This window comes from Numida meleagris, chromosome 6 (assembly GCF_002078875.1).
Source record: "Numida meleagris isolate 19003 breed g44 Domestic line chromosome 6, NumMel1.0, whole genome shotgun sequence".
NCBI classification, from domain to species: Eukaryota; Metazoa; Chordata; class Aves; order Galliformes; family Numididae; genus Numida; species Numida meleagris.
This window is the reverse complement of record NC_034414.1, coordinates 13,845,589-13,858,790: the sequence shown is the minus strand read 5'-3', so window position 1 is coordinate 13,858,790 and position 13,202 is coordinate 13,845,589. Positions and strand designations below refer to the sequence as shown.

Below are 13,202 nucleotides of genomic sequence, written 5' to 3'. Positions count from 1 at the left end.
CCTGGAGTCTTATTTCTGCTAATGCATAAAGGAATGTAAAACACTCATAATGTGCATTGTGGAAAGCAAAATGGGGAATATAAGGGAGAACAGGTGGCTCTTGACACCTGAGCACAGCCTGAAGCACCAGGCCAAGATGGCTCGAGGTCCAAGCTGTATACTGCCATGTCCCACAGTGACTTCCCAGTAAAGCTGAGCCCGGGTTGGGCATGGGCAGCATGATGGGTTTGGGCTTGCTGAAACGGGGAAGCTGGTGCTGGGGCCAGCACGGGGTGGGCAGGCTGCGCCAGCCGTGCCCTCCTGCTCCATCGAGATGCAGGAGATAGGGCTGCAGCCACACCAGGGTACAAACATACATGCAGGCTCTTGCAGGCTCAGGCTTCCTGATGGGGATCTGCTGTACTCCCGCGCTGTTTTTTTTTAATGAGAACTTCTTGTAATCGCCCCTATAAAACTGAGGGTGGGGTGTTGTTACTTATTAACGTCCACTGTTTCCAGAGCGCATGCAACAGGGGATTTGCTGGGAGAATCAGGATCAGATGGGCTGTAACATGCCATTGTGAGGTAGAGAGATGTGCACACACATGTGCATGCACACACACAGGCGTGCACACACACAAGCACACCCATCTTCATGCCTGGTCCCAGATGCCACCACCAACCCACCTCTACCACCATGTCCTGGGCTTTCTGCTGGTCCCTGAAGTGATTTGCACCAACCAGCCTGCAAAGCAGGAGCAATAGCAGAAACGCAAAAGTCCTTTGTGGTGATTAATGCATCATGTGTACAAAGAAGGTCTGTGGTGAACGGAGGCTGGAGCCGGGATTAATTGCATACCTTGAAGTGGAGAGATTTATGTAAGGAAACAGACTTGGCGGGCTGCCCTGCTCCAGGCTGTGTTTACCTGCCTGCGCCTCCACACCTGTCGTGCTGCAGCAGCAAAATATTATTTAATAACATTTGAAGGGAGATCTTAATAGCCACACTCCCTCCCCGCCTTGCCCCACCTCCATGCGTGCTGCACTGAAGCTCAACCTCATTTCTTCAGTGCTTGGCCAACTGGCTGAGGTGCCTATGGCCCTGGGGGTCTCTCCCAGCTGACTGGGCTCCAGCAGTTGGAAATATGGTGGTCTCCATGTGTGCCCATCCCTTAGGGTCTCCTGGCCACCCAGCTTAGAATCACAGAATCAGTAGAATCAGTAAGGCTGGAAAAGACCACCACAATCATCTAGTCCGACTGTCAGCCCATCCCCACCATGCCCGCTAACCATGTCCCTCAGTGCCACATCTATCCTTTGCTTGTCCCACTGGAAGGCGAGCTGGAGAGCCTGTGGCACTCCTCAGCCCAAGCACCCAAGCTACAAAACCCAGAGCAGCCAGGGTTTTGCTCCAGGCATGTCAAGGCTTCTGCACTCCATGCAGGACCCACTGCATGTGTATATATGAACAGCACAGTTCCAAATGTCCTTTGTGTCCATTCAAATAAGAGACAAATATTTAGTACAACCCAGCTCAGAAATGCTTGAGGGCATCTCTTGAAAGGGATTTGGATATTAATTGCACTCCGTTTGTTGATTTGCATGCTTATCAGCAAGGGACAAGACCAAATAGAGCCCCATGAGTCTGGAATGGGAGCACTTAGGGCTTTATTTCTTATCAGCAAAGCCCCTTGGTGATTATAAACAAATGAGTGAGTGCTAAGGCCGGTTAGAGGGGGGAAGCAGAAGTGCTTCCCACCTGCCAGAGCCTAGTCTCTCCAGCCAGAGCTGGATAATGACAATGCCATTAAACTGTGCTGTAACCAATTAAGAAATCACTGTCATCACTACTGGAAAGCAAGGACTGTGCTTCATGCTGTGTTGGTCCAGCACAGACAGAGTGTGCTAATGCCACCCAGACACAAGCATGGCCAGGGAGATGTCCAACACAGTTCTGTCCTCTGTACTAATTGCCCCAAGGTTTGACACTTTCTCTTCTCAGAAGAAAACCTTCCACTAACCCAGTCTGTCGCAAACCTTGTTCCTTGTTCTGTGTTACTGGAGGAAAACATTGTGCTTGTTTGGTTGTATTTTTTTTTTACCCCTGCAGAACAAACTTCAAAGGAGCAATGGGGACCTCCCTATTTCCATAAGAAAAGAGCAGGAGAGCTGTCCTCCAGGGCCCCAGTGCATCCCGCCTCATTTCACAGATAACCTGAGCCAGGGCTCCGGAGGGTCACAGTGGCAGGAGGACAAGACCCCCCAAGGTTAATCACAAACCACCCACCACAATCGTCACGGGGGCTGATTGATAGGCACCAATACTCACTGCCTGGTGAGGCCGGAGGTGACGCAGGAGCTGCAGGGACAAGGAGGTCGTGCCAGGATGGGTGTGGTGACACTTAGAGCCTTTAGAGAATGCACATCATAGGGCTTTTTGAAGGGAAACACATGTGTCTCGCCATGCAGACATGGAGGCTGACAGGAGCAGGTCTCTCCAGCCCTTGGAAAACCCCCCAGCTTTCAGAAGTGACCAGGATTTGGAATTCTGGCAGGAGGAGGGCTCAGGGAGAGGTGGCACTGGATTTGTCTCACAGACAGAAAGAAATTAATAGAGTTCTTATCCTCTTTATGGACTGAAATCCATTTGAGTTTTCTATAGGAACCATGTAATCAGTAAAAGGCACCCGAGTGAGGTCAGATGAGGACCTCATGAATTTACAGGCTGGATACCTGTGCATTTCCTATAGTTCCTGACAACTTAATACATTTTTTCTTTCATTCTGGTCCTAGCTGATGCTCAGACTTCCGGACAGGCTCTGCCCATAGCAATGAAATTTGCATCGGTGTTAATTATCTGGATGCAAATGAGAGTAAGGGCTGTGATGTGCTGTGATTTAACCGCTGTGTTACAGGAGCAATCCATGCCTTCCACTGCCAACTCGTGAGCCTTTCTCGGGTGGCCATGCCAGCAGGCTTCTGACTATGGACTTGTCTCACTGCTTCCAACATGGGCTGCAGAGCAGCTAATGGACATAGAAGATGGTGACATTTGCAGGTTTTCCTCCTGCAGTGCCAAACACGGAATGATTTGAATCCTATGTGACTGCTTGGACATGAACAAAGTGCTACCCAGCTTTCACTGCGTGCACTTATTACCATGTAAAGGTGCGGGTTTTTTCGCCAGGGATTGAGACTGTGGGCATTTTTTATTTGATTTGTGTTGTAGAACAGGTACAGAGAATATCAGCAGCAAAGAAGGGTTCATTTCTGATACAGCCTCATGCATTTCAACAGGCTTGACACAAAAGCCACTGAAAGCTATGTGAGTCTGGACTTCAGTGAACTTTGGGCTGAATGTGTGCTACTTCAGAGGTGATTTCTTCAATAGGAGAGGTGCTTCAGCTTCCCTGAGCACTCAAGCATATAGGGCAGGAGGCAACTCATCGACCCGTGACCACCTAAACTGGCTACAAGTGATGAATCTGCTCACCACAGACCCACCTATAGCCGCCAGGAGGGACGGGCATCACCCAGGGGCACTGGATCCCCTGTCAAATAGTCATCCTACAGCAAGCAGAACGACTGTTTCGGTCTTTGTGGGTTATTAAAGCCAATGACTAGTCAAGTGACTAACTTGGAGCAGACACCACACTCCGGAATGGCCGAAGGCGGATGTTTGTTCTGGATTTTTATCATCTCCTGTCACACCTAAGAGTGCCTCTTCTACCAGAGGCAGTTAATTTTAGATGGAGTTTCTGCAACATCCACTCTGTTAAAGTGAGTGCCACGATTGCCAAATCTCAGTGGGGCTGGGCACTGACGGCAGGGTGCACATCTCATGGGGGTCTACGGAAAGCTTCAGCTCCACCCCTGCTGGCCTTGGGACAATCAGCATCTTTTTACCATCACCACTTCACTTCTACTTCTGGATATTATTCCTGCCTGACAAAACCTGAGTGCTGAACCAAACCAACAGGACGAGGGTGGGCTGGGCATCTCGGAGCGGGCGGCTTCTTCTTGTGAAAGAATGGTCCTTGGGCCTGGAAACGTATCTAAGTCAGGGTTGTTTTGCCATCCTGGGTGCATGTTTCAACGGCAACATTATTGTAAAACAGCTTTGTGTTTACTTTGTGTACAGAAAAGATAAAATCAGCATTTATATGCAAACATGAACCAACAAGGAATTTCAAAATCCTGCCATTTCACTCCTCTGAGGAGGAGAGCCAGGGTTATTGTGTAACCAGAAACATCTGAAAGCAGGGGATTTTCTGGGTCTACATTCAATTTAGATTTTAAGAGGCTAATTTAGGATCTGACTGTATCACCTTGAGCAGCCAAAAAAGTATTTGAAACGGGCAGACAAGGACTTTGGGGTGGAGAGGTCTCCTCTGTTTTGGACAGCATCAAGCACACAGAATGAAGGCTTTAGGATTTCATAGGTTACGGGCTGTATCATGCCTCTGTGCTTTTGGATTGCTCAGGGACACATGCAGGCTTGGAAAAGCAACCACGCTCTCGTTAGGGGCCAAATCTGCAAAATCTCTCTGAATCACTTCACCCTGACTTGCTGCAGGGCAGCCGTCAGGTGGACCCACTCCTGAGCACATGCCACCTTCTTACCCCGTCCCCATACTCATGCCATTGCTGCACTGCTGGGGCAGGTGGAGTGGCACATCTGTCCTACCCTCTTCCTTGCCTCGCTCCCCATGGGGTTTATTTACATCAGGATGAGAGGAAGGAGGTAGGGAAGGTTGCCTTGGGGGTGGCTGCAAAAAGGGACATTGTGTCTTCAGGGAAGGAGCAAAAAGGCCTGCGGGACACAGGGCACTTCGATGCAGTTTGGATGAAAGAAGGGATGGGGGAGGGAAGGGAGGGACAACATCAAAACCCAAAAGACAACAAAACCTCTTCCAGCTGGGACACAATCAGGACAGTCCCTTCATTTAGATGGATAGGGCCCAGCCCAATGCATGGTGGCCTGGGGCCATCCTGCCCCATCCTCTCCCTCCTTGCCTCTCACTTTCTTCCCTTCTTTCCATTTTCTTCCCTTCCTTTGCACCCCCTACTGCCCTGCCCTTCCCAATTCCATCTCTTTTTCCAAGAAAAAAGCAGAGTGATACGAGATGTGACATTAATTTAAAGGTGGGGTGGGGGGATACTGAAGGCAGCAGAGCAGACAAAAAAGGTCTTTGCAGGGGGGCAGGAGGTGCTCAGGGCTGTTCTGCCAGATGGATCCCGTTCCATGCTGCTTTAGGAATGTAAATTCAGAACATCCAAGCTACCCCAGTGGCTGGAGTAGTTCTGGGGCAAGCATCCCCAGGCATCCCACCACTTCTCTGCAGCTGCCTCCAGCTCTGCTGGGGGAATTTCTTGCCATGGGAAAGGCTGTGCTGTTGGAGTCCATTCCACCAAGCAAGTCCTGGCTTGAATGTCCCTGAGGTTTCCAGAGCCTTGGTAAGGAATGAGGTCCAAAGTCCTCATGTCTTGAGTCATAGAATCATAGGAACATCTAGACTGGAGAAAAACCTTAAGGATCATAAAGTTCAACCATCGGGTCTGATCCTTGCACCTTGTAGGAGCAGCTGTCATAGTGAGCCAAGTGACTGGTTCATGAGTACGCCACTGCTGACGCAGTCTTTGTGGCAGGACCACCTCATCTTGCTGGGCTGCAGGAGCACAGGATGCAGCTGTGCACTGTGCCTGATGCAGAACAGGCTTCGAGCCGTTGAGCATCTTCTGCTCAAAAGACCCCTCAAAAAAAGAGTTTGGGGGTAAGGAGAAAAACCACAGAATCATAGAATTACCAAGGTTGGAAGAGACCTCTGAGTTCATCCAGTCCAACCGTCTACCTATCACCAATACTTCCCACTAAACCATGTCCCTCAGTACAACATCTAAATGTTTCTTGAACACCTCCAGAGTCAGAGATGCTTCAAAATTTCCTGCAAACTGAAATTTTCAGATAAGTTGAACCAAAGAATAGCATATATTTCAGCAGAGTGACTGCTGCGCACTGCAACCATGCAGAGCTTTGGAGAAATAGAATGCTTAACACTTTGGATTCAAAAGTTGTTCCATCTGAAGAACTCCCAGAGTGGATTGTTAAATTTCATTTATATTTCTTAGCCACTGCATCTGCATTTATACAGATCAAGAAAGTAGTTACAGATTAAAAAGAAAAAACTACACAGAAAAAGTCTCCATTCAGACAATAAATTAGCAGGGGAAAGCAAGCAGCAACAAATTCCCCACTCTATTCTCAATAAAAAACTTAGTCAGTTCTGGCAAACTAGTAGTTCTCATATTGCTCAACTCAGAACTTAGTGGGAAGTTTATTACTGGTTACTGTACGGCATACAGAGATGCTACCGAGGGGAGGATACAGCGTTGCAGTGGTGATGCTGCTTCATCAGGTAGTGAGAAGTCAGGCTGAGAAGGCAGCAGGGTGTTGTTCAGTTTACTTGCTCCCAAAAGGCAGTGAAAGCAAACAGCTTGCAGGCAGTGTCCCATACCAGGTCCATCTACCCTTCTGGTACCCAGATGCCACCAAGGATCCTGTCCCCACAGCACAGCCCAACCGGCCATGGGATGTGTAGGACATGGACACAAGCCTTGCTCTCTCCACCTGATTTTACTGCACAGAGGTTGTTCATCGTGATTTCTGCTAGACTTGAAAGGTGTGTGATTCTCTTTAACAGCAAGACTTGCCTGCCGGCAACCATTAGCTCTCTCCAGCATCATAAACAGAGTCATATTCAACTTACACCACTTCTGAACTTGGCTTAGGTGCTCTTTTTCTGCCAGTACATCACTGTTTTCAACTCCAGTCAGCACTGGTTTGAAGTTATTACCGTCTGGTGGTTGGGGTTTTTCAGTGGTGTGTGCATCCTAAATGAGCTTTGTGGTCTCCCCACTTCAAAAGCCTCTCTGCTCTCGCCCCTGTTTACTGGCTGTCCTGCAGTGAGACCAGAGACTGAAGGGTATAAACTACCTGTGCTGCCCTAGATCTATGCAGCACTTGGGGATGCAGTGGTGGGACAGCCATCAATGCTGCTGGAGAGGGTTTGGGGGGAATCAGGCAAGGAATCGGTGCAGAGCATCCTCACCTCCATTCAAATCAGACCCAAAAGCAGCATGTACTGAACACTTTGCTATAGTGCCATGTGTTTCCTGGGCCAGAAGAAGAGACAGGGACAAGCATAGAACCCCTTCAGCAGGGAATGGCACACAGGTGCTTCATCAAGGGGAGCAGGTGCTTGCACTTAAACCAGTTGGCTTCCATTAAATATAAGCAAGCTCTTGGGGGGAAATCAAGCTGGTGCTGTGAGCTGTAGGGAGGTTTCTGTGTGTTGGTAAGAGGATGATTGTGTTTGTGCATTTTTCTGTACTGGGTTTTATTTGCCCAGTGGGTTTCATCTGTTCTTTGCATGCATAGTTCTTCTAAAGGGACTGGGGCTTCTTTGTGAAGTCTTGAAGGAGTTGTGTGTATGAAATGGGGAAATGGCAAGAAGAGAAAATGCACTGAGTATTGCAACACTTCCTCCTAGTATTTAATATCCTGACAAAATATATTTCTTTAAAATAAAGTAAAAAAACTTGAAGTGTCTTACTCTAAAGAAATATATTTGCTGTGTTATAACAATGTCAACATCTCACTTACAAGTTGGCCATTCTTTTGGCAGTGGCTTTAACAGAAAATTCCCCTTGGGGCTATCATGCTTCTCTGTGTTGGTTTTTCTTCCCCTTTGTAAAAAAATAAAAAGCCAAACAACTTAAAAAGCAAGCACAATTTACTGGATCTGGGGACTGGGTAACCATTGTACTGGAGGTTTAAAGCAGTGGGGCTGAGGCCAGGAGATGAAAGGGGATGGAGGGAAGGGAGGCTTCTGCAGCAGTGAGGTGGATGTTCCCAGGTCAAAGCTTTCAGCACTGCCCTGATTCCGGCAGCCAACAATCTTATTACCAGAAGTTTCTCCTTTTCTACTGTTGATGCCTCTGATCATATCAATGTCTATCCACAAAAGGAAAAAAGCATTTTCAAGGTTGAGGGTCAAATGTGTTTTCTTTCCTGCTGTCTGCGTGCCAAGTGAAGGATGAGCTGACTGAAGTCAGTAGGGCTACCCTAACACTTAAGATCACACCTCTGTTCTTGCTGTATCTGCTGCTGCTGATCATCTCCTCTTACATCTGTTTCTCCATCCTGTTTCCATGTTTCTCTGTATGACTGTTTCTTTTCCATTGTAGATCAGTGCTGATACGTTGGGAAGATATCAAATGTTTCTCTTGAGTTCTTTCCTGCCTGCTGGTTCCGGAGCCCCCCATGTGCCTGGGCTTCCCCTGATGGTGATGCTTTTGGTGATGCTCCCAGCAGGAGCACAGTGGTCCCTCTCTATAAAATGCCTTGTCAGTGCTAGTTTTCTGTTTTTGTGCTTGCGTTTCAGTGCAGGCTTAAACCTCCACCATGATTATTGGGGGGGGGAGGAAAAAAAAAGAAAAATCTCATTGTGTATGACAGTATGATACTGGTAAAAGCAAAACCTCTGTCTTCAGACCTTGGGCAGAGGAGCAGCAACTTGCTTCTCCAAACAGCAGGCTCCAGGGCAGGGCAGCCATGGAGCTGAGCTTTGAGCAGCCCATGATGGGGAAGAACATCATTTAACTCCTGCAGTGAAATGAAGCGTGCTTTGTTGTTACCCAGCACCTCCTTGCAAGTGGAGCTTTGGCCTGAGCAACTCAAAATGCTGACAGCAGGGGAGGTGGTTGAAAACTGAAGGGTTATTTAAGCCTGGGGAAGGGGCTGCCCATCCTAACGTGGTCCTACAACTTATTTCCACTTCATCGGTGTGTCTGTGATGTGGGAACTGCAGGGTGGGAAGATGGGAAGGTCAAGCCGTTTTGGTGGTGTGTGAGATGGGCTGGGGGCAGGTTAACAAGCAATTTACAAACACCAAAGACCACACCTAGGAAGCCAGCAGCAGTGGGCTGTGGGTCTGAGTAACTGGAGCTGTGAGCAAACTGCTCAGGTCTGGTTTCCTCACTGGTTTTGTACTTGTGTGGCTATGTCAATGGGTGTAAACACAAGGCTTGCAGAAGTGTTTTGTAGCTGCACACCGACAAGCCTGTGCTCTCTGGTGACCCTAGCTTGCTGCTGCCTATTCTTTCCCACTAATTCTAAGGATTCCTCAGCATAATTCTTCTGCCTGACCCTTCCATGGCTCTGGGCCTGAGACCTGGGCTTGCGCCTTCCTTGGAGTTTCTGTTTCAGGCACTGAATTCCTAGCTATATCCCTAAAGAGAAATGATATGCTCCTGGATGCTCTGCACAGGTGACTCTTCTTGGGCTTTTGTCCCCACGCCTTCACTCTGGCAGTTTACATGCTTGGAGCAGAGTGGTCCAGGGATGAGCTTATAGAGTTCCTTATCCTAAAGTTAATATCACTTAAGTGACAACTATTTGTGGCTAACTTCTTGCTAACCCTGTTACAGTTGATGCCACTCTCATGTTGCGGCAACAGTAGCTTGGGTGATCTGCTGAACCTGGTAAGGATGCTGGGAGTGACTTGACTTGAAGCCAAACATAGCTTTTGGAAACACTGTAATGATTAGTGCTTCTGAAGAAGGAAAACAGCTGCCAAGCCATAGTGAAATCATCTACACAAATGCCTTCTGCCAGAATGGGAGACTTGCGAAGGAGAACACAGCAGTCCTGCCTTCTAATTCACTTGGAGTAGGGGTAAGCTGTTGGGTAAGGCTGAGAAAAAGCCTGTGGGATCTGCATGAGGTTTGATCTCAAAGCTCTTTTCCAGCCTAAACGATTTTATGTCTGACTGCATTTTTAGAGATACTCTGTGAGGATGAAGCCCTTAAGCCAACACCAGGAAAAGACCTCTTGTCCTCCCACCCCAACGAGGTGTTCCAGGTGTAGCAGACGAGTTAAGCCCAGGCCAGCTGCCAGCCTCCCTCCCACCTTGGGGGCTGCTGGTGAGCTGCAGGGGGGAGAAGCTCAGAAGCAATTCATTGAGCGCTTTGATTCCCAGGGCCTTCCCAAGGGACAGTTTGTTACAGCAGCCTTGATTAGGGAACAGGCTGGAAGCACAACAGCTATTCCTTAGTATAGCTCCTTGCCTGCAGCTCCTAATGCTATCCTGCCGTTAAAGCCTGCATTTTTCCTTGGGTTTTTTGCTCTTGAGATGGCATCGTGTGTGTGGAATACACTTATAGATCTGATTACAAAGCACCCACTGTAACTACTGGATTGGGGACTTCAGAGTGACTGTACTCCTCTAAACTTAGTGGGGGTATGGAGTGGAAGTTCCACTTTTCCATTACTAAACGTTTACACACACAGTTTCTGCAAAGTGGGTCAATCTTAACCCATTCTGGTTTGTCTTAGCAAATTCTACAAGCCAACCTGTTTCGTTCCACTCAACTAATAGCATTCACTGGAGCTATTGAAGGGAAGTAACAGCCTTTGCTGTAGTGGCTGTGTTTGGGCTCACAGCAACCTTCCTTGCCTCTTAGGCAGGTCTTCGGCACGAGCCCAGAAGTGATGGCCGGCACGTTCCAGTACAGCCTGCAGCACCTCCTGCACACCCAGGAGAGGAGCTGCCAGCCCTGGAGCCACCTGCTTCTCCCCTCTAGCCTGTCTTTGCAAAATGGGCAGCACTACAAGTAGCAAAAAGCAAGCTTGGTGTGATGCTGTGCTGCTCCTCATTCTCTTCAGCATGTGGATGTAGCCCAGGGCACTGTCTGTCCTCAGGCAGGTGTTAATGTGGTAGATACATGCACCTCACAGCCCAGAAACCATTTATAAATAGATTTTATTTATAAAGTCAATTTACATAAAATATGATACTCTTTTTAAAAACTGCATATGTACGACTTAAGAAATCCTAGCAAGTGCATACAAAAATGCCTTCAATACATTTGAGGAAAAAAAAACAAACAAACAAACTTCAGTTTTCAAAGAAGTGAACCTTCACACCAGGCAGAGTCGGACACCACAGTGAGATGTAACAAAACTTTACAGTCCTTTAGTAAAGTGTTTGGAGGAAGAAAAACAAACAAACAAACCCTTTCATCTAAACAGTGTATGTTCCCCAAACATTCCAGCTGGCAGTGTTCAAGAACAAGGGAACCGGACTGAAAATAGAGCTACCTCCTTACCCCTTTTCCCTAAGGTTTCTCATACAAAAATAAGTCTTCATACAGCACTGTTCCCATAGGCAGTTCAAGTTGCATATAAAATAGAATCTGACATTATAAAAAATTCCCTCCGCCCTCCAGAAACAAGGAAGCATCAAGTGGTTTCCATTTCTTTTTTCCACCCTTTCCAAAGGCTGATGAGAAGTAGCTGCGAGGGGATGTGCGGCTGTTCTCTGGAGCTGGTGAAAACCTTGTCCATCAGCAGCCCCGGAGCAGGCAGCAGCGCCATGACATCATTGCACTTCAGCTGGGTGAGTGAGCTCGGAGCCCAGCAAGGAAAGCAGCCAGCAGGAGCTTGAGAATTTGGGGGGCGGGGGGATTTATTTTGGGGGGTACTGCTGGCTGCTGTGGAAGACCATAGGCATTGAGGTATGGCTGTGGAGAGATTGTAAAAACCTCATGTCTACTCCATCTGCAATCCCGCTGGCCACCCCAAACCCATTGGCCACCCAACTGGCCTCCTCAGCTCCCACTTGTCACTCTAACTCCATGATCACTCAATCCTGTTTGGCCTCCTCTACACCACCAGCCACCCCAATGCCTTTGGCAACCCCACTGGCCATCTGAACCCCCACTGGCAACCCCAACCTGATCAGCAGTCCCACTGGCCATCCCAATCCCATCGGCTACATTGAACCCACTGGCCACCTCAACCCCACTGATCACCCAACCCCATGAGCCGCCCCACCAGCTACCTCAATCAACCTCATTGGCCAACGCAACCCCATGATCACTCAAGCACCACTGGTCAACCCAACCTTACTGGCAATCCCGATGGCCACCTGACCCCATTGGAGACCCTAACTCCATGATCACTCAACGCCATAGGCCACCCCAACCTCACTGACAATCCCGTTGACCACCTCAACACTACGACCACCCCACGCACAAAGGGCTGGGAAGCAGCAGCACCCCAAGCCCACCTCACCTCCCGCCAGCTCAGTAGCTCCCAAGCCAGCTGGTGAAATCCAGCAGTTCCTGCTCCTCGGGGCTGAGCGCCGGCTCGTAGCCGCTCTCCTCAGAGGAACAGGGTGAGGCAGAGGAATAGCCGCTGCCGCCGCCGCTTTCCCCGACGGCCGCCCGCCCCGCAGAGCGGCCCGCTCGGCCGTCGGGGAACGCGGCGGCGGCGTCGTGCTCGTCGAGGAGCCGCTGCAGGGCTCGGATGTACTCGACGGCGGAGCGCAGCGTCTCCACCTTGCTCAGCTTCTTGCTGGCGGTCCCGTGGGGGACGTGCTGCCGCAGCGCGGCGAAACCCAGGTTGACCAACCGCACGCGGTTGCGCTCCCGTTCGTTGCGCCGGGCCACGGCCGCCGCCGCGGTGCCGCTGCCCGAGAGGGAGGCGAAGGCCAAGCGGCGCTTGCAGCGCAGCAGCTCCGGGGAGGCGGGGCGGCGGCGGCAGCGCGAGGCGGCGGCGGGGGGCGGCGGCGGGGCACCGCCGTTCATCGCCGAGGGGCCACGGCGGCGGGGACGGGGAGCGCGGCAGCGCCGGCAGCGGTTGGGGAACGGGAGCGGAAAGGAGAATTAAGATGGAAAAATACAAAATAATAATAACTTTAAAAAAAAGTAAAAGTACCTGTGAGATGGAAGTAAAAATGCCAGTAAGGTGCAAGAAAAAAAAAATTTAAAAAGCAAAAAAATGCAGGTAAGATGCAAAGGAAAATGCGAGTAGGAAGCAAAAAGATTGAAAATAAGATTTAAAACAATGCAATAAGGAGGCGGAAAATGCACGTGAGATGCAAAAAGAATGTCAAACGCAAAGAAAAAACGCAAACAAAAAGGGGAGTAAAATGCAAATAAGACGGGAGCAAAAAAAAAAAAAATTAAAAAAATTAAAAAAAATAAAGTTAAAAAACAATACAAAACAGGAAAAAAAAAAGTGGGAAACGAACCCAACACAAACAGAAATCCCTATCGCGGAGCGCGGGGGCCGCTCTGCCCACCCCCGTCTCCTTCCAGCACCGCTCCGCGCCTCTGCTGCGGCCGCGCGGGCCGCGCGCTGCTTATCAACGCCGCCG

At 49.3% G+C, this 13,202-nt stretch overlaps 1 protein-coding gene across 1 annotated transcript; it reads right to left on the bottom strand.

The window, feature by feature from the left end:
• On the bottom strand, window positions 10,784-13,193 carry ASCL2 (achaete-scute family bHLH transcription factor 2). Its single transcript, XM_021403521.1, has 2 exons — window positions 12,116-13,193; window positions 10,784-11,562 (listed from the first exon to the last, which is right to left on the bottom strand). Exon 1 carries the CDS (start codon window positions 12,628-12,630, stop codon window positions 12,127-12,129), a length of 504 nt encoding a protein of 167 aa, XP_021259196.1. The 5' UTR covers window positions 12,631-13,193; the 3' UTR covers window positions 10,784-11,562; window positions 12,116-12,126.

What these genes read in the sequence shown, in the direction of transcription:
- ASCL2 (XM_021403521.1), bottom strand. Translation starts at nt 12,630, where the DNA reads ATGAACGGCGGTGCCCCGCCGCCGCCCCCCGCCGCCGCCTCGCGCTGC.